Raw genomic sequence first — 22,352 nt, 5'->3', positions numbered from 1 at the left:
CCACTAACATGAATTAGCGTATTGCATGTTTGCTTAACTGCAACTAACAAAACAAGGCTGTTGGTAAATATTGAAATTCCCTTCGATTGGTGGCCACTCTGTTAAAGCACCGGGTGACCAGGCTCTCCCTATTGATGAGCTCCAGCTAATCCATCGCATTTCCCTGTAAATAGCTTTCTGCATGAGAAAAGGCCCGCCCCCCCCCTTCACCCCGCACAGCCTTACAGTGTAATGCAGGAGCGTTTTGTCACAAGGCCATTATAAGGTTGTGTAGCATTAAGCCTTGTTCGGCTACTCCCACTCCCACTGCATCTAATCAGATTCATTTCAGTGACAGCACCGTGCCATGTAAAGACGCCCTCCCCTGCCTGCTGTACAGGTATTTCCTCACCTTTATCGTTTTTTTTTTTTTTTTTTTTTTTTTTTTTTTTTGCTAGACTTTCAAATATAAAACCCAATAAAAAACAAAATCTGCAGACAGGGTCTTGGGTTGCACAGTGTAACCTGCAGCTGCTGCCTTTCCCCTGTAAAGTCAGTACTGTCTCCACGACCCTCCATGAAACCTTCCACATGCATGCTGGCCTCTGAAAGCGCCACTAGAAACACTCCTCCTTCAGCGGCCCTGGTATTTCTGCACGGCGGGCGATTCAGGTCCGCTCCGAGGCTACAGCTATGAACGTGTAACCATAACAACTGCGCTCTGATTGGCTCCGCTGCACGGGAATTAACAAGGGCGTCATCCAATCTGAGCGCGGGTTACGCGCAGCGCTGGCAAAACCTCGTGATAACCCAGGCACAGTGATGCGAAAGTGGCGACGTGAGGTGAGCCCGAAGGAAATGACTGGACCCAAAACAAAGCACGAGCGAGGGATAAAGTATTACAAAACAAACAGGTTTGAATAATGATGTTTTAACAGTGTGTTCGTAAGAAAACATGTCTGGTTTGTCCATCACGCAGTCCATCAGCTGGCGCGGCTGAAATCTCTGCTCCTCTCCTCTGGATTGTGGATTGTGACAAGTGCCAGGACAGCAGCCAAACAGGACCAGGACTACAACAGTTCCCGGGGACTTGTCACTCCGCTACCTTTGAACGGGAGGCTCCTTCCAGTTTTCGCCTGACAGCACACCTCCCGGAGCCAAGACGTTGTTCCGCGTAGACCCGGGCAGTCCGAGCAGCTCAGTCCGTGTGGGAAGGTCGGCACTCGGCGTCCTGCAGGCCGGAGACATGATGGTCCACTGTGCCGGGTGCGAACGGCCCATCCTGGACCGGTTCCTCCTCAACGTACTGGACAGAGCCTGGCACGCCAAGTGCGTCCAGTGCTGTGACTGCAACTGCAACCTCACCGAGAAGTGTTTCTCCAGGGACGGGAAGCTCTATTGCAAAATGGACTTTTTCAGGTAACACGGTCTGGATTCAGAGCTCTTCAAAAAAAAAAAAAAAAAAAAAAAAAAAAAAAAAAAGTGCTCTGATTTCCAGTTTTCCAAACAATATGCGCAATAATGTCAGAGTTTAGGTTGAAGTCAGTGTGTCGATGGATTCAATAGGAATAGAAAAATACAAAATCAAACAAATATAAATAAAAATAATAATAAAAATTATATGTATAATAAAGTCAATCTTAAACCCAAATTCTCTGCGCACAGGGGTCAACACATTGAGTCATAGGTTAAGGTAGTTTAGGCCGGTGATATTAACTCCAAGGTGAAGAAAATAAAACGAGTTAGCAGGGCAAATAAATACAAAAGTTTAAACTAATACCTCCCTTATTTTGAAATGTATGATTTTAATTCGTTTCTGTAATGAAGTGTTGGTCACATCCTGGACCGTGTGGTCTCTTAATAGGAACAGGGCCTCCGTAATAAAAAAAGAAAGGACACCTAAAATTTAATTTCACCGAGAAGCACGTGCATTCTGTGCTGAGCATTTTTATCTATTTTCCAGCTCCAGACAACACTTTTTCAAACAGCCATTAGGCTATTAACCGCCTCACAATTCCTAAAAAGTGTTTCAGGTAATTGAGAGATAAGTGAAGCCCTTGTTTGTCCCGTCGCACTCTCTTAGCATCATTTTCATTTGTATGTGTCTGTTATTTTCTCCCAAATTGTCTAATGACATGTAAGACACATACGCCTTTGTTGGGGACGGGCTATTATTGGCCTCACGCGGCCTTGGCCATCATATTACCGCGGGTCCCATCAAGCGGTGGGTTTTAAATGGCCAGCCATTAGCCAGGCGAAACAGTAATCACCCTAATGTGTCCATTTGTTGTGTAAGTAGAGTTGTGCCCTTTTCGCTGGGGGAGGCTTGGCCATGCATGTGAAAAGGGGGAGAATAGTGAAACGATACCATTGCAAATGGAGAGACAAGCCTACATTAGTGTTAAAACAATGCTTCACAAAAGAGTGCTTGCTTTCACCCAAAGGCTTATGCACCCCCCCCCCCCCTCCCCCTTCAACCACCACCACCCACCCACCACCACCACCACCCCGAACCAGACCGGGTGAAAATCCAGGTACAGTAGGCCCAGTGTGAGCCTCAAACATCAGCTAAAACTCTTTATATGAGTGAAAACATCAGCGCAGGTAACAACTGTAACCTAAATATCAATCACCTTATGCTTTCTCTCACTTTTTCACACTTATACCACAGAGTGAAATTACACAAACAGTCACCGCCTCCTCCTCCTCTTCTCCTCTCTCTCTCTCTCTCTCTCTCTCTCTCTCTCTCTCTCTCTCTCTCGGATTCACCCTGTCAAATCAGGAGGGGAATTCTGCTGAATTTATTTGGGCTATTTGTGTATCAAATTGATGAGTCTTCCCACCCAGTATTTAAGCGGGTGAATATGGATTAAGAGAAGATTTTCACGCTAAGATGCTCCTACTCTGCTTAATCCCATAATATATCCTTGGCTACAATGTGTTGATTGTCACTAATACGTTTTGCGTGGGGTTATTGTCAGAGCACCTCCATCAAAATTAGGAGCGCGCGGGTTTTTTTTTCTATCTCATTTTAAAAAATGAAAATCTGACATGTTTTTATTTATTTATTTATTTATTTATTTGCTTTATACTGTTCCCACAGCAACTATTTATACTCTCAATCAGTTCTGTAGAAAAAAAACTAGACATGCTTTTGTTTATAGTTTTGTTTATTGTGAATAATCGTAATACTTAAACATAATACTTAATACTTAAACCGAGATACTAAATAGGACTACTTATATATGATTATATGCACTTTTGAGTAAGAATAATCGATTGTATTATTATTATTATTATTATTATTATTATTATTATTATTATTATTATTGTGTTGGTATATTATTAGCTTGGAAATAAGAGTATATATTTTTTACATTATTATAATTTGGATATTGTTAATACTGGCCCAATTATAGGCATTAGTGTTATTTTTATGTTCCTACCAAACTATCATGATATTAATAAAGCCTTATGTTATCACTGATCACAGACACAAAAGGTCTAAATAATTTAAAAATGTGGATATGAACTATTTCATGATGTTGTGTTGGTCAAACAAGAGCTGGAGTCATTTCTAAAAGGTTCTTTGTACGCTACTGTTACGGCCTAAAAACAATGCAGTCACGCTTTTTTTTTTTTTAAAACATACATTTCTGATTAATTTTCTCTTCTCATTCAGGCGGTTTGGCACAAAGTGCGCGGGCTGTCTGCAGGGAATCTCGCCAAACGACTTGGTCCGCAAAGCCCGCAGCAAGGTGTTTCATCTCAACTGCTTCACCTGCATGGTGTGTAACAAGCAGCTGTCCACGGGAGAGGAGCTCTACGTGATAGACGAGAACAAGTTTGTTGTGCAAAGAAGATTATTTGAGCTCCGGGGCCATTAAGGAAGTCAACCTGAACTCAGGTAATCAGCGCCGGTAATAATAATAATAATAATAATAATAATAATAATAATAATAATAATAATGATGATGATGATGTGTGAGTTTGTATTTGTTTCCTATTGGAGCTCAAAAAGCAAAGAAATCTCCTCCGTGTGACCGTGCTGTATGTTAAATACGAATGCCCATATTTCACAAATGCATATCTGATAAATAAAATGTCAGCCGGCCTCTGAGTGAACAAAGGGAGGGCAGGTCTGGAGGCTCTGAATCGACTGTAAGATTTTGTTTTTGTTGAACGTTTTCAGTAGTCCGCGGAGAGCATGTCACAACAACCGTGTCAGATGAGTGGTTTCAATATTTACCTCCACAGGACAATGGCTTTCTGTTATTGTACGTCAGGGTCCACCGGGGATGAGCGTGTTGGTCTGGCCGTATGCGCTGCTCCTTTTTCCACTGTCTATTCATCCTTAGAGAAAGCTCAAAGGACAGCAACCCCGCTCCACACCCTGCGTACTGACGGTGTCACGCACCCTTGTTTTAGGCTACAGCTCTTATCTTTAATTTCTATGTAATATTCTCCATTTCTGAGATGAGACTTTCTGCCTATGGAATAATCTGTCTGATTTATTTGTTGTTGTTTAGTTGTTTCGGGAATCCTCTGTGCTCCAAACACGGAAACAACAAATCAATAAATATGTATGAATATAGAAAAAATGCTAAGAAAATATTTGCATGGAAAACAAGAGGAAAAATATCCTTCAGCTGCTTTTTTTTGCAGATTTTTTAAAATGATACATTGATAAAATACAACGTATATTTTGGACCTACATTTTGCATTAGAGTCTGTATTGCCTCTGTGCATCTCCAGGACTAATTAAAGCAGAACCCACCTCCCACACCTCCCCTGACATTTCGGATCGTGACCTTCCTCTTGTTTGTTTTCCTTCCAGTGTCGTCGTGTACAGACAGGAGTTTATCGCCGGATCTGGCGGACCCAATACAGGACGACATAAAGGAGACGGACAATTCAACGTCCTCAGATAAGGAAACGAACAATATTGAGAACGAGGAGCAGAACTCGGGGACCAAAAGGCGGGGGCCCCGGACCACCATCAAGGCCAAGCAGCTGGAAACGTTAAAGGCCGCGTTTGTCGCCACGCCGAAACCGACCCGGCACATCCGAGAGCAGCTGGCCCAGGAAACGGGACTAAACATGCGGGTCATCCAGGTAAGATCAGCTGTCTGCTGTTTGTGCTGTTGAAATAAGACCGCGATGAGGGAGGATCTGCAGAGACAAAGACAAATGAGTGAGAAATGACGGATTATAAATCAGAGAAATGACTTCTTAATTTTACTGAAATGCTCAGACATTTAATTGAAGGCCCCATTATCTGTCAGACCATGATGTGGTCCGTTAGCAGGATGTAGATCCAGATTATACCTATGTTGTATGTGAGTCTTTTTGTTATAGGCCTACTTTATGGAATGATCTAAAATGAAATACACTTATTATAATTATAATAACTGCCTTTACACAGATGACAAAAACAGGCAGTTCACACTTTTCATTTAAATATGTTTTGACTTATAAAAAACAATAGGCCACCTTTAATAGCAAAATACATGTGGAAACCTAAAACCAGAGTTTAGATTTCTATATGACAAGCTCATGCATGTTATTGCAAAAATGCAGGAGTTTTTTTTATATTGTTATTTTAAATGAAGTGAATTTATATTTTTATGAATTATTTGTGCACAGTTGGATACTCTATTCGATGCAGTGCTTTTTGAGATTGATAGCTCTCACTCCACTATTCTCATATTCCTGAAATTCAAAATTGCATTCCTATTTGCCTCCAATTTCCATGTTGCTGTATCCATATCTGCAGGCACTAAATTATTCTCTGAAATTAAGATCGAGTAATCCAATTTATTGATGCATGGATATAATAAATACCATGTTTTTTTTTTAGGGCCATCATTTATTTTGCACACACAGCAGTTTGTTTCAGCAATCATTCGTGTTCCACAGCCATGAAATTAGTGAAAGGTTAGTTTTGTTTTTGCCAAAGGCAAGAGGAACACCCCCCCCCCCCCCAACCCCATACAAACATGTTTTGCAGTATAACACAAGCATACTGTTTATGACCTGCAAACCATGTCTCTGCCTTTTCATCCTCAAACACTCAGTCACACTCACACACACACACACACACACTCGGTGTCTGGGTGCAGACTGTGTCAGGATGATTAGCACCATCTCTGCCAACTGTGATGTGGCTTTTTGTGCACTCACTGTAATTATCGCTGATTTCACAGATTTACATACCACCCTCCCCTTTCCCACCTCTCTGCTCTTACTCACTTACAGCCTGTTCCCACTGCTTATTAGAGCAGACCGGGGCCTCTCCACTGCCTCATCTATATCATATACTGCAGGCTGTTGTGTGTGTGTGTGTATGTGAGCAGCAACAAAGCTCAGTCAATCAATCAATCAGTCAATCAATCAATCAGAAGGTCAATCAATCAGGTAGTCGGTGAGTCAGTCAGGCAGTCCATCCCTCTGTCTGTGATCCCCACCCCTGACTGTTGCTGTGTAGCTCAGAGCCAAAATGGAGGCTCTGTTTCGTCATCCTCCTCCTCATTCACTGTGTGTTAAATACCATTGCTCTCAACGCGGGGAGCCCTGTGAGCCACGCTGCTTCTCCAGCGTGTGTATGTAATCCCTAAGCAACGCTCTCTCGAGGGGAGCGAGAGCATTTCCATAAAAATGTACCCTACAGTTAGACGATTGTTCTCAATAAGCAGGTGTCGCCTTTGCTGCTGGAGCACATAGAGCAGAGCCTAAGTGGTTTTAGGTGTTTTTGTGTGTGTGTTTTTGTTAATCTGCAAGCACAGTGGGATTCTGCCTCTGGTGTAACCTCACTGGTGTGAACATACATCATTATGCAGCAGTGATGCAAAGGCGAAACAAGATGTGTTATGTGCTTATAATGCAAAGACATTCTTCCATATGGCGTGTAGTTTTGCAGTTTAGAAATCCCCTTTTGTTCCTCTTCAAAGACAGTTTATTTAACGGTAGTGATAAGCTTTTTATACTCTGATTTATGGCTTTCACTGTTTATTTTAACTTGTACTGCGGTGAACTGGGTTGTGTATTGAGGGTTTCATATATTATTTTGCTATTCAGTTTAATTTTGCAACAGGAAAACACTTGACAGAAAAAGTGTAGCAGAGAGTGGTTTTGTAATAAAATCAGCTGCTTATAAGTGTCATATTATATTCTATCATAGATGGCACCTAATTTGCAATAGTGCTTTATGCTTTCCCTCATTTCTGACTTGGTCTTTGTTAATTTGTGATATAGTGTAACATTCATTTTACCTGCACAAAAAGCCTTTTTTTCCTCCTGAGTGAATTACAGGCGCAAAATGCCTCTGGCGTTACCATTCATTGTGTGCCAATACTAAATTGATCTTACCGGTGTAATTTTGACACTGCATTGGAAATTTCTCATTTTACATTTGGTTAGTTTGGTACTGTGTAACTGCATATGTCATGGTTTTGAGTCAGTTGATTTTTTGACTTTTTTTTAACACTGAGGTCCAAGAATTTAAAACCAGAAATCCTACAAATGAAGAGAGGCCACAACTAATTATTATACAGTAGATACAGTTCAATGTGGTGACTGAGGAGTCAGAGGATTGGGATGGGATCGTGATAGACCAGAAGAAAATACCTCTTGTCATAGGAGAAATACATTGTTAGGATTTGAATAAGAGCCCTTTAAAGGAATTTTCCAGACTTAAATCTTTCTGCATTTCGAGTCTGATTTGAATTCTGGTTTCTGCACAAACTCTGCAACAATGAGCATGAAATTAAATATCAGTGAAATTGCCTAAAATGATTAGGATTCATATTAATTTGTTTTCAGTTTCAGCCTGTTGTGCTTCAGACATTTTTTGAGCAAGACGCAACAGACTGAATCTTGTAGCGATCATGTTAAAGTCTGGCTCTTACAACGACGTGATTTTTACTCTTGGCATGACGAAGTAGAAGTTTGACTGAAAACAGTGATTGTTGGAAAAGTGAGGAACAGAGACAAAAAGTGGAAAGTGAACTGTGAAGGCTGCAGTTCAAACTCAAACCCTTTTGAAAATGATGAGATCAGCTGATAACTGTATGTGTGTGTGTGTGTGTCTCTCTCTGGTTTGATGCAGGTTTGGTTCCAGAACCGAAGATCCAAAGAGCGACGGATGAAGCAGCTGAGTGCTCTCGGGGCCCGGCGGCATGCCTTTTTCAGGGGCCCAGAGGAGGATGAGGCCCCTGGGAGGCAGGCTGGAAGATCCAGACATTTTGGGGCCTGGGGCCTATGGTTACTATGGAGGTAAGAAAAAGTGCTTGTGATAATACATACAGCGCTAGCTAATACATATTTAGTGCACAGCCCTGAATGCCCTGTATCTTTAAATATACTGTCTCGCTGTGACTGTAGATTCTTTACTTCCTGCAATATTAATGTGTGATATGGGGTGCTATTTTATTCAGCAAATGAAATTGCAAAAATATTCAGTTTCCTGGTTTTACCCCCATTCTAAAAATGTGATATTGTAAGTGAATTGCAACCTTCAGCAGCACCCACAAGGCTAATAGGTACAGTGTGTTATCAGGCTGCAAGGAGATCACATAAAGGTTGTTTTACTGCGTCTACTGTGCACCACAGATGGATGTAACCTCACTGTTGTTTGGGCATGGAGGGTCACGTGATTTTCTTGATGATTCGCTATTCATGTTATACAAACATATGATCAGTCCTTAATGTGATTCTAACCTTGGGCACTGTTCAGTCTGTTCTTAGAGAATTTTTCTTCCAGTTATAAAATAGAGATACTTTTAAGATACTTTTGTGATGTGATCAAAACAAAATTTCAAGTCCAATCGAACTCTGTGTCCACAGAGGAATGTAAGCAAACATTTTGAAGGCTCAAAAATAACCATAAAACCTGTCACATGCTGTCACTTGTTATACAGCTCGGGGGATAAATGTCAGGAGGGAGCAAATGTATTTCAATCAGACACTTTCTGAACAAAGTTAGCAGTGAAAGTGTTGCGGCATGTGTAGCACAGTCAGGTATGTTTAGCTCAAAAGACACAATTCTTACGGATTTATACTCTTTCAGAATGGAGAACCTAAAAAGCAAGTATAAGCTCTAGAAATGTAAAAGACAACATCACTATTTGTGAGGTTTGATTCATGTGCCTCTGTGTCACCCTTTTAGTGTCTCCTAAGCCTTTAATCAAGATTATATATAACCTGATTTATAACCCTTATACCGATTCCACCATTTGATGAAAACTCTGTGTTCATCTCTTGAGCATCATTCTATGTCTGAAAAAATGTTAATTTCTTCCTTAAAAATAAATCTGCTGACTTCAACAAATCATTAAAGTGGAAAAGAAGACTCCTTTTTAAGGAAATTAACACATTAGAGTGGATTCACCACTTTTGATTAATTTCTTTGAATGGAAAATAGGCTTTGCAACAATGAATAGCAAATACCTTAAGTTTGAAAGGATATATGTTAAGGATATTAACTTCTATTGATAAAAACTGACATGAAGCTTAATATTAAAATATGCCTTTCATTTTACAAAAGAACCTACACACTTAAAACAATGCACAGACTATAATTAACTGTATACTCTTTAGCAATAATACTATTCACTTTTGTCTGGCCTAGATGTGGTGAAAACATGTAGATGTGTCTGTGGTGTTGCTGCCATTCACTGACTGAAAGATTGCAAATTAAGGACAATGTGCAGCCTTGACCTTGCACACAGAGAGCACGTCTTTAAAAACTGATGGAATGTTAATGTCACAGAAAATTTCACATTTGATTTAGGCAAATATTTGTAGTTATTAAATAGCAAAGGGGTGACTACACTGAACACTGGAGATAAATTAAAAGTAACTGGCTCTTTGTTTTCCACATGTGAAAATTTTCTCTACACTGCAGTTTTCTTTTCTAACGTGTGTAACGTGTGCTAGAAGATAACAACACACACTAACACAACAACAGCCCCACACTGAACTGGAGGAATAAACCAGATGCACCTGTCATGTATATCAGCTGTTTTTGATGGACAGTCTGAGGCGCTGTGGCTTTTATATAGCTCCCGTACAGCTACCTGAAGGGTCCCTGCATTGAGGATACAATAAACTGGAGCCATCAAGACTTTAATGCTGGGAGTGGGAGGGGGAAAACAGAGGACAAAACATTCATCCCTTGCACTCATCTCTCTTGCTTTCTTCGCACGTTGCTTTTCACACCCTTTTGTGCCGCAGCAGCACAGGCCAGTCTGCGCCTTTATCTGAGCTCGCTGCTTCCTTATGGTCCTCCGCCACTGCTGAGAGGGAGGAATGCCTGTGTGTGGTATGGTGCATCTGCATGTGTGAGTGTAATTATAGTTTGCAGAGCCAATGGCCCCCCCCCCCCCCCCCCCCCCCACACACACACACACACACCCCCACCCCTCAGCCCCGTCTCACAGACACACACATACACCACACAGTCCACAACACAGGCTTGTTGCTTATTCTCAAGGTCGGCCAAACTAACAGGGGCCTGTTTGTTAGATCAAATAATTAGCTTGTTTGCGGAAGTCATGTCAGCTCTTATTATTTCTCTTGATAATTTCCAAAGGCAATATGTAACAGTAAATAAATGCAGTTGTTATAATTAAACAACATATTTCTTGATTTCTAACCTGTTAGTTCCTGATTCTGCCTGTTTAGACTGAAATAGGAGTGTGAGGAGCATATGGTGGGGGTGGAGAAATGCTAGTGCAACATCTGGGGCACCAGGATAAAGTCTGCCATCGATCTCAGTTCTAGGTGGTGTTGAAACAGAATGGCTGTAATGTAACTGAGGGAATTTGGAGCAGAGTGAGATGTAAATTTGGAGGAAGAATATGCAAGTGGCGAGAAGCAGAAGGCAGGTGGGGGTTTGTAATTGTTAATGAAATGCAAACCGTGTGTGAAGCAACTGGCTACATGTGGAGTAGATGAATCTTATATAAGCTGTTTGGCAGTATTTTTTTTTCCTGATAAACAACTCAGGAAACATAGTTTTAGAGAATCATTTGTCACACGAATTTGCAAAAATCAGTCCTTCCAAACTTCAGCACTACATCAGCAGTCTGGTTGTCATTTGAGTCATTGTCCCTCACTTTGAGACTGTGGTTACGTTGAAAGGATCGTTGTGGTTGTCAGAATGGATGAATGACTGTCACTCATTTGGAGCTATCAGTCCCTGTTTGACATTTTTGGGAGTTTGCTTATTTGTTTTCTTGCCAAGAGTCAGATGAGAAGCTCAATACCACACTCATGTTTATCCCTTAAATATAAGACTAAAACCAGGATATGATGAACTTAGCTAAGCACAAAGACAGGAATCGGGGGAAAGTGCTAGCATGGCTATGTCCAAAGGTGATGAAATCCACCTAACAAACTCTTAAAAACTCACAAATGAGCATGTAATATCATGTTTGTTTAATCCGCACAGAAACTTAAGTATGTGACAAATTGGAGTTTTACAGGGCATTATGTGTTGGACTATTTGTTGGCCTGGTACAGTGACTTTCTGGAGTCTCTGCTGGTTGCCTAGCAACCTCACGATGATGGCAACATTTTGTATGGATTAAACTTATAAGGTATAACTTGTTAATTAATGAGCTTTGGAGGTGCTGGTAAGAAGATTGTGTTACCTTAAGACATGCTAACTGTGTCCTCTTGTTTCCAATCTTTATGCTAGTAGTTGGTACAAACAGTAGCCAGCTAAGCTAACTGGCTAATGATTGTACCAGCAGACAAACAGATATGAGAGTATCAGTTTTCTTATATAACTGTTGGCAAGAAAGCAAACATGTCTATTTTACCTCCTTTAAAGTTGAGTGATTCTCATAGGATTGAATGATCCAAGAACAACTGAGCTTCCAAGTGGTGTTAAGCTGTTGTTGGTTGATTACGTTGAGATTTGGTTTGGATGGGTCTCAAAATGGCACTTGGAATTTCATTTTGGGGTCTTACAGTATTGGAAGGTTATATTTAATTCAACAGCGTGCCTTTTGAGAAACAGCTACCTTGTTACTGTGGATCCATAGAACAACTCGTAAGCAGTTTTAATTGGAACCATTGATAAAATAGTCCCTATGAAAACTGCTCACTGACATTGTGAAAAAAACAGTATATATTACAGTTGAATTTTTAAAATACTACCAAAACTATCTCCATGGATAGATACCTCTATAGATAAGTAACAAAATATGTATTTGAATGAATAACCCTTTAACCCTGTGCCATGGATCCTGGTTGTTCTGGACAGCACTCAAAATTCATTGTGAGATTCACTTAATTCATAAATAATGTATGAAAATGTCACCTTGGTAGAGAGTGAACGTGAATATACTTGTCGGGGACAAAAATTGTGCCGACACCTCTCAGAGGCATAAACATGTCAGTCAGTGTCACAGGTTAAGTAAGAAATGTGAGTAAATCCAAGTGTGTGCTGGAGATTTTCTGTGAAGGCAAGGATTTGGGACTGTATTCAGTCATTAATGTGTCATGCATTCAAGTTTTTGTTACAGCGCTTTGAAGTGAATGCAATAAAAAAAAATGTCGAGAATTTTTTCATGACAAACTACAAAACAAGATTTGTTCAGATATCACTGTGGAGGAGAGTTTATAAACTTGAAGGAGTTTCAGCACTAGATTTACAATAGATATATATTCAATTAGTCAGTCAGACCACCTCTGGTCCTGACTGGAATAAGTCAAGAACTATTAGATTAGTTACATTTTGTGCAGACATTCGTGGTCCCCAGAGAATGAGCCCTACTGACTTATGCTGATACCCAGACTTTTTATGTATTTGTTGTTTCAATAGAAGATCCAGAAACATTTATTGACTAAAGAAGCCATTGCTTTCACTCGGTGCATATGTGTGCAGAGATATTTGTGAACCTTAATGAAGATCTACTCAATGAATTACTGACTTTATCTTGTGATGCTGCACAATTGATATCACCACGAAAATGAAATTAAAATGGGGTAAACCTGTCACTACCATGACTGATTTGACTTATGTGAATAGCTATTGATGATCCAATGCTGTAATTGTAAATGAAACACAGCAATAACACAATCTCAAGCTGAGAGTATGAACTAAAGAGGTGCAGTTGCTGCAATCTGCAATACTGGGAGCGGCATGAAGTGGATAAAACTATGGAACGAAGTGTAATTAAAAAGGAAAAATTATTGGGACGGAAAAGTCAAAACAGTTAATTGATTAGACTGACAGAGAGTAAATCAACAACTGTTTTCCAAGCAAAAATGCCAGCTTTTCAAATGAATATCTTTGGGTTTTGGACAAAATAAGCAACATAAAGACATTAACATAAGCTTCTGGAATTTTTGTGAATACATTGCACAATTTTCTGAAATGTCATAGACTTAATGATTAATAAGAAAAATAAGTATCTCATTAATCTGTAATAAAAAGAACCATTAGTTGCAGCCCTGGCTGGGTTGCATGCTTGGAATGATGGAGAGTGATCTGTGTAGCTCAGGAAATAGCCACAGCCCAGTGAGGTAGAAGCGAGGGACGTTTGCTGGAAGCTGCATCAGACATGACAAAGAGATGCAGCTGACAAGACTTGGCAGAGCTGCAGGGAGGCTGGAATCTCATTTTGGAGTTTCTCATCCAAATCCAGAAGTTTCAGCAGGGGAATCTATCGAGGTGCACGCATGGCTGCGAGCTGAATGAGTGAGGGAGATGAATGCAGTGTGTAAAAGGCGAGAGAACTGAGGTGGAGAGGTGTGGAGTTGTTTATACACTCAAATGAGGCTGTTGGAGACCAGTTGGTTGGAAATTGGACATGATCAATTTCACCACTTAGGTAGGTGTGGGGCTGTGTGTAAAACTGCACACTGCTCTGGGGAACTGTGAATGTTTTTATGTATATTCAAAGTCTTTGATAGGAAGACTGACACCATGTATTCTCCTGTTCCTCCACAGAATACCAAGGTGACTATTACGGACCAGGGAGTAACTACGACTTCTTCCCCCATGGCCCTCCATCCTCACAGGCTCAGTCTCCAGCCGAGTCCCCCTACATCCTGGGCTCTGGGCCCGGAGCCATGGAGGGGTCAGGCCACCACCCTTCAGATGACCAAAGGTTCACGGACATGATCTCCCATGCAGAAACCCCCAGTCCGGAGCCAGGCTTACCGAGCTCCCTGCAGCCTGTCCCTGGGGATGCATATGGGGGCGGACCAAGTCCTCCTTTCTCCTTGGCCAGTAACTCCAGTTACAGCGCTCCTATGTCCCACCAAGGCCAAGAGATGGGAGAAACCACAGCCTGGTAAAGGACAAACCACAGGGACTATTCCTGGGCTGAATGTCAGCCTAGTTAATTCAGGAGATGAATGGAAAAAACCCACATTGTGGAGTGAAACATACTGCTGAAATTTCTATGGAGGACTTTTTAAATCACAGACTGATTTTGACAATTGACGAACTGATGGACATGGAAATGAAATCAAGAATGGGATAGCTTATTGGAAAAAGTAATATTTGCTGCCCAGTAGACACTCCAAAGCATATCCCTTCCTGGATTACTGGACTTGAACTATTACAAAAAAGATTGCGATTCTATCCAGCAAAAATGCTTCTCGCCTTCCCCTTACTGTTAACGAAGGTATCTTCTAATGTTCTAGAACACATTAGAGAGAAAATGCCAAAGGGGACATCTTTAGTTGTCTTAATTTCTCACCACATTTTTTTTTTTAACAACGTTGCTTCAAAGCAATATTAGTTTTCCATTCTGTTGCTCTCTATGCCTGTCTTTACTGCTAAGTTGCCACTCTACCCTCAACATTAAAAAGACAAAGGACCAGGTTTAATACATGCTTTAATGTTCATATACAAATACATATATGGCAATCAAGACAGGATATCTTTATTCAAAAATGTTGCGCATTTCAAACTTTCTTTTGTGTAAGACAATATGTCAAAAGCTGCTGCTTGAGGGAAACTGTATACCCACACACACACACACATACACACACACACACCTCTGGCATTGACTTTCTCTAGCACACAACTTAGCTATAAGTCCCTTAATGCACAAAAAATCGTTCTTGATCATAGCTTGAAAGAAGGATGTCTATAACATTATTCAAAACACGGACACAATTATACAGACACTTGTACCCACACACACACACGCACACACACACACACACACACACACACAAATCTCACACCCATCCAGGCGGCCCTGATAGTTCTGCTCCGCACACTGCTTCACCTGACCTTCCTTTTGTTACTGTCCCTTTTAAAAAACATGTTTTAATGGAAATGATTTTCAAAAGAACATTGAACCCATAATGGAGAATCTCCTTCAACAGCTGAGGTCTCCTTCCTCTAAAGAGAGAAAACAAAAGAGGGGGCAGACAACATCTGTGACATTACCAGTCTGCTCTGAAGCTCTTGTTGCCATCTAGTGGCCACCTTTTTAACACACACAAAATTAAAAACACTAAACACTAAAAACAGTAGAGTCCGGTATATGAACATATTTGAACATTTTTGCTCTGTGGAGGATAAACTCTCTCTCTCTCTCTTTCTCTCTCTTTTTTTCTAAATAATGCCAGTAGATAATTCTGCAGTTTCAGGGCCAAGTGTCATCAGGACTCCTATATGAAAAGCCAACACAATATTTTCATCTCCCCTTATGACTCTTCCACTGAAATGTTACACACAACACAAGTTAGCTGATATTATTCAACACAAAACCTCCAATAATCCCTAATTTGAAATCCATTTAGCCTTCACTCTTTCACCTCTGTCTCATCATGCACAACATGTCTTACACCAAACACATGTACACAAAACACTTGTGATGCTGTTTGTCCACGATGAGTTAGCTCTACTTGAATATTGTTTGGATTTAATTTGCATTTCCTTTGGACATTGTATAAGATCTAGAAAGAATGTGTCTTATTTCTGATGTACTGAGATATTCTTGGATACAAAAGTGAGTGTGTGAGTGTGTGTGCCTGAATGCTTGGTGGTGTGTGTATGCTTGCTCATGTGTGCGTGTGTATGTGCATTTATGCACATTTTGGGGGGGGCGGGGGGGCAAAGGGGCAAGGCTGTATTATTTCTATGTAAATAGCACTGGTAATAAAACCTTCTCTTACAACTTGAAGAACTGGCTTTCTTGTTAAGTGTCATCTCCCAGTGTATTTTCTGTTTTCTTCAGTTTGTATTGGTGGTACATAACAAAGTACGAAGGTACAGTTTTCTCATGTTATTATTTTTAATTTCCTTTATATATATATGGATAGATAGATAGACATGTAGATATGATTGTAACGAAAAAATACCCAACAGTAAATAAAGTACGTAGTAAGTTTAAATTCAGTTTAAACTTACCCTAGAGTTTATGAGTTTATGGTAACTATATTCATATTTATTACATCACTTTCTGAGGTTTTATAAATCAATCATAGCCCAATAATACGGCCAACTGTCTGATTATTGCCAGATTGTAAAAATTCCATCTGGCTGGCACATCCATCTTTGTAAAAATCTATTTTGCGTAGAGTAATGAGTCTTTTATTTTTCCTACTTATTTTACTAGTAATACTTGTACCTCCATCTGCACTCCAGAAACCAAAACAATGAGCTAAAAGATGCTAAAATACTTAAGCAGACCAGAAGGGAACCATAGGATAGAGTGTCAATTCTCTGTGGGTTTGTCACAACAAGCAATGCCTTTCATGTTCCATATAATAATTTGATCCATTCCTACTGTAAAAATATTGAGTAGAGCAGCTAGTAAGTAAAATCTTAAATGCAATACTTTACTTAATAAATCAAAAACTTTCTCCTATCCCTCTAACCCTAGTAGTAGAGTCAGGGATTTTTCTGAGGTCCTCAGGCACAGACCCAGGACTAGAAATTCCCTTCTTGCATGAAACTGACTACAGACCAGTGCCTTTGGGCAGCCCTGTCCCTCACAGGGTCCCTCTGACCCCCCCCCCACCTCCACATCCCCTTATCCTCCTCTTTATCCCCTCCTCTGGCTCCACATCCCCTCCTCTTGCTGTGGGGCCAGGTGGGCAGAAGGTGGCCCAGGTCTGCAGTAATTTTCCCCCTGACTGGTTTTAATGTAAAGGGTAATGTGAGCAGAGACAGGCAGACACTATGTGTGTGTGTGTGTGTGTGTGTATATATATTCACACAGATACACACACACACACACACACACACCCACACCCACACATACTGAAGTGGATGTGGTCCTCAGCATCTACCAGTCCATTACCAAGAACCTCAACATCCTCTTTATTTATTTCTTCTTTGCTCCCTCTGTTTACTCTCTAGAGTATTTTTCCTCAATTCCGGTTTTTATCACTCTATCTTGGCTGTGCTTCTCCAACAGAGCAATACACACACACACACACACACACACACACACACACACACACACACACACAAAACCAGAGAGCATGTATAAGGCAGGGTACTGGAATTAGCCTACTCTGTTAGGGTCCAAAACAAATCGGCCATATGCCCGTATACACACGTTCCTGCTCTTAGTACTAACATGTCCACACACATATACACTCACAAACACACAGAGATATGCATGCGCACTAGCGCTGGGACTTGAGCACCAGTAAACCTCCACGAAGCACCCTCAGTAACCTTCACCTTCCTTTCACCCAGTAGCATCTGGTTATCACTCTCAGACACACGCATCAAGGTGCACACTCACACTTGTGCAGCCTCTGTATTACGCACACACACACACACTGGGGCACGCACGCACACATACACAACAATCCCATTAACATCAGTACTTTTGTAATGGATGTGTTTGCAGTGCTGCTGTGGGAGAGAGGAGAGACCCGGAGTAGCTGTTATAAATCACTCGCTTGTTCCCCCTCCCCCCTATCACACGCAAGCACAGACACACACACACACACAGGCCCTCTATTGGCATCACTACATGGGGCCCCCATTCACTAACTCTGCAAACACACACTCTCCTTCTCTCTCTCACACACACACACATACATATGTAGACCCATTTTCTCCCCCTCCCACTCTCTTTACCGCCTGGGGAGGGGAAATCCTATTACCCTATGAAGAGGAGGAACACATCATTAATTACACTCACATACTCCTTTACACACACAAACATGTCTATATGCCAGGTTCAATTGCAACACACATTGACTCACTTAGATCACAGCTACTCATTCTGGCACAAAACTCCAAAATAAGCTGTATCATGCTGAAATATTTTTGTATATTTCACCTGTCGGCTGCACCTTGACAGGTGACATTAGCGCTGAGCTGGTTTATCAGATGACATGCACACACACACATATATATATATATATATATACTGTACACACCCACACACACACAAACAAATGCACACCTCTGCTTCAGTGAGGAATATGTCGGAATGCGTGAGAGAGCAAAAATACGATGGCCGAGAGAGATTTCAGGCAACATGGACAGGCAGATCAGGGACTGTCAGAGTGTCACCCTCAGATTTATCCACAGCCTCAACAGCCTTTTCAAGGTTTACCAGATAGATGGATGCCATAAAGTGATACATGCACACTATAAAATGAACAGAGGAGGAGTAAGCCATGCATAGCTAGGCTGTCAGGCAGAGTGTTTACGCACCCAGGTGGGCACCTTTAGGACACATTAAGTCATGGCTGTCAAAGTAAAAATAGAACAACTGACTTCACTTCAATGACAGGACGCAGATATACTAATGAATGCTACTGAACAATGGGTTGAATCATTTATTACATGTAGAAATTTGAAGGGTTTATAATAATGAGTAAACGCAAAAACAGACGAGAATGACTTAACAAACATATCGCTTTTCCTAAATTTGTACATGCTACACATTCTGGAAAATACATTCTGAAAGGTAGTTAAGCCTGTACATAATTCAAACACACACATACAGTATATATTCACATGCCTACACATGTGCTTGCACAAATATATACACACACCTGTACAAATTGATACACATATATCAACTTACATCAATTGGATAAATAAACAAGCAGTGGTTTGTAATGTACATAGTGTGGGATGTCAAACAAACATATTTATTCACATTATTTTCAGACAAACTTTTGAATTTCTGAATCGTAGATGTATTTTAGTTTATCTACAAGATTGCTCCATATGGAAATATGACTGAAATTATATATATATATATATACAAAATGTGTCTTATATTTTTTAGTGTACACGTTAAAATAATATTATAGGCTATCTGGAAATGAACATAGAATTATAAAAATATTGAAACAGATAAATGTCTGGTCATAAGGAGATCACTTTCAGGCGTTAATTCTATGTGTATAGATAAAATCACTGTCAAAGGTAGAATCTATTCCAGTTTAATAGTTTTTTAATACAATAGCTTTTACACTGTTGAGCGATAACATCACTTTCTTTTCATAATTCACCAGTTTCCCTCATTTTCAGAATCAAACCTGTGGGATCTGAAACCGAGGAATGTGATGGGATTTTTTTGTCTGAAACAAGACAAAAGAGAAAAAAAGCAAAGTGTTTCAGAAGAATATGTGCTGAGCTTCCCACTGACACACAGCCACAGCACCACCAAGTGGATCCAGACCGCCACTGCACAGATGTGTGGCTGAGAAGGGTTGACCTAACATAGTGTCTGGATATGTATAGTATGGCTACAAGAAGCAGTGGTAGACAGTAATAAGAGACAAGATCTGTATTTAGGAACAATGAAGAGATCCAAGTTGCAATTCAAGTATATCTGAAGAGCCTCTTTTTGATCCTGCATAGCCCAATCATTTAATTAAGAACGCACACATTTTGGCTATCAAGGTCAAGGAATGGGAAAAAAAAGAAAGAAAAATGAAAGAAAAACAGGCTTTTTTTTTTACTCACTTATGAGAGCCACGATGCCAAAACATCATGTGAGTGGTTCATTTGAAAGAGAGAGTCAAATAAAGGAAATGAATGACTTTTATCTCTTGTTATATGTCTTTACTGTTTCTAAAATTCCTTTGGTGAGATAAAGGAGGAATATCTGTGGAATGTTTTTTTTTTTTTCTGTACACTTTGGTTTGCACTAAACAAATAAGATATGATGTGTTTTTTACTCTTGGGCAGAGCCAGGCTGGCTGTTTCCCCCTGCCTCCAGTCTTTGTGCTAAACTAAGCTAGCTATCTCCTGACTGTAGCCTAATATTGAACAAACAGACACAAGAATGGTATTGATTTTTTTATCTAAGTCTTGGAAAGAAAGTAAATTTCCCAAAATGTCAACAACAATTCCTTGAATAAAATGTTGGATGAATAATTCAGCATTCAAATGAATGAAATGAATTTATCTGTAAAAAGAAGCAATAACATAATTGCTGAATACTGTAAGTGAGCCACTTTTCAGTACCTTGTGATGGTGCCTCATAATATTGCACAGAAGCAACATTACATTTTTATATGGCTTATAAGAAAAAGGGCTTAGGAAAACATAAATACACACAGGCAGTGATGATTTTGTGACTCTATTTCTTTACATTGAGGGTTATAGTTAAACTGGGCCAAGAACATTTACTAATTTGTTTTTGCCTAGCTATAGCATAAAAGGCACAAGCAAAGTAAAGGACTTTGACACCAGAAACCAGAATTAGCAACTTGTGTTTCATGTGTGGGAAGGTCAAAAGCACATCATCATGCTTTAGCTGCAGTGAGATGATATTACTTGTATGAGCAGCTGCTGTAGGAAACAAATTAAACGCGTGTCTGTGTTCATTAAAGACATTTCCTTATTATGATGATTTTTAAAAATCTAAACTGAGTTGGCATTGTTTCTCTAACATTGTATATCTTCTTGCAAATGAATAGTATATAATATACACAGGTGTGGCTGAAAAAGCTTAATTGAAACTTGAAGCAACAAAATGTTCTTATAAGGATATAAATTGGTCAAGACAAGGTTTAAATGACAGTAAATGCTGCGGAGGTGAGACACAGTATAGTTTAGAAGTGGAAGTATATGGGCTGTGCATTTGTGTGTGCTTTATGCTCGATAGTATTCTGATACAGATGCTACTTCCCTTTTACTCTAAACATCTATCTTCTGTCACTACCACTGCTTCCTCTTCGTGGAAAACTTGCAGTAGTCCCATGATTTATTGTTCCACTGTTAGTGTACAGTGTGTTTTAAACATGTGGAAGTTCTGCTGAATTCAACACAGAAACAATGTTCACCAGATCTGCAGGAAACTAATGTGTCTTGACAGTTACTTTAAAAAGTATTTAAAACTTTTAAAAAGTCTTTAATGCTTTATGTATTCTATGTTTCTCTGCTTGGGGACATCCTAGTCATAAAAAATCATCACGACCTCTGAGTTCTGGGGCATTTAAAAATATTTTCTAAAGCTCCAAATGTGATTTCAACAAAAACTAACTGATTAATTTAATACCACACATCATACTCTAAATACCAAAGTATATTGCACAGTATTTCCCTTTCTCTGAAGAGGTCACTGTGGAAAACGGTCATAAAAAGAGAGCATATTTGGGTTCACCCTGGTAATCTTCAAGGATCATTGTGGCAAATTTTTCTTAATCATTTCTTCCCTAACTTTCATTCCTGGACACATATGTCAAAGGTGCATTAAAACATGCCGCCCATACACTCAGATGCGTGTCATATGTTTGAAATCATTGCGTCTACGGATCCCTTTCTTATGATAAAAAATAAACTGTTCACTCATTCCTTTCCTTGTGTGTGTATATATATATATATATATATATATATATATATATATATATATATATATCTTCTGCTTGTAGTATGCATAAGCTTGGAAGCAGCATTTGTAATGAACTGTCCTTGTAATTCAGCTTTTGAGAGTATTCAAAACTCCTCTTTGTGAGTAGTAGAGTTCACAAGGTAGTCAGGGTGTTCAGTTTATGTGATCTGGGAAGAGAAACAGATGTCTGTCTCTATAAGACTCGTGAAAGGACATTATTTGACTGTCGAGAACACCATGTGATTTTTTGACTATTTAGATAGATACTATGCACTGCTGCTTTAATAGGCCATTAATTTGTTAAGTACATTATACTCAAATGGAATTTACATTTTGTCTGAGGAATGTAGTGAATGTAATGTGATGAAAACTGTGAAACCTTGTGATAATAGTGCTGAAAATGATAATTCCATTTGTTCATGTAAATGTTTCAGTGATAAATGTGAGAGTTAGAGTAAAACAAACCTCTCTCTCACTCACAGACCAAAAAAAACCCCAAAAAGAATTAACATGCATATATGTAAAAACACTTGGTCCAGGACATATTCTGTTCATCAGACATCTGCATATTAT

The 22,352-nt window shown here is 39.8% G+C and overlaps 1 protein-coding gene across 1 annotated transcript; it reads left to right on the top strand.

The window, feature by feature from the left end:
* Positions 1 to 809: 809 nt before the first annotated feature.
* Positions 810 to 16,097, top strand: lhx5 (LIM homeobox 5). The gene is given in 7 exon segments (XM_018662258.2): positions 810 to 1,398; positions 3,662 to 3,830; positions 3,832 to 3,886; positions 4,817 to 5,094; positions 8,087 to 8,176; positions 8,178 to 8,253; positions 13,943 to 16,097. Coding segments are annotated over 7 exon segments (1,191 nt in total). The 5' UTR covers positions 810 to 1,225; the 3' UTR covers positions 14,293 to 16,097.
* The last annotated feature ends 6,255 nt before the right edge of the window (positions 16,098 to 22,352 follow it).

Source organism: Lates calcarifer, linkage group LG9 (genome assembly GCF_001640805.2).
Source record: "Lates calcarifer isolate ASB-BC8 linkage group LG9, TLL_Latcal_v3, whole genome shotgun sequence".
NCBI classification, from domain to species: Eukaryota; Metazoa; Chordata; class Actinopteri; family Centropomidae; genus Lates; species Lates calcarifer.
This window is presented reverse-complemented; position numbering and strand designations above follow the sequence as displayed.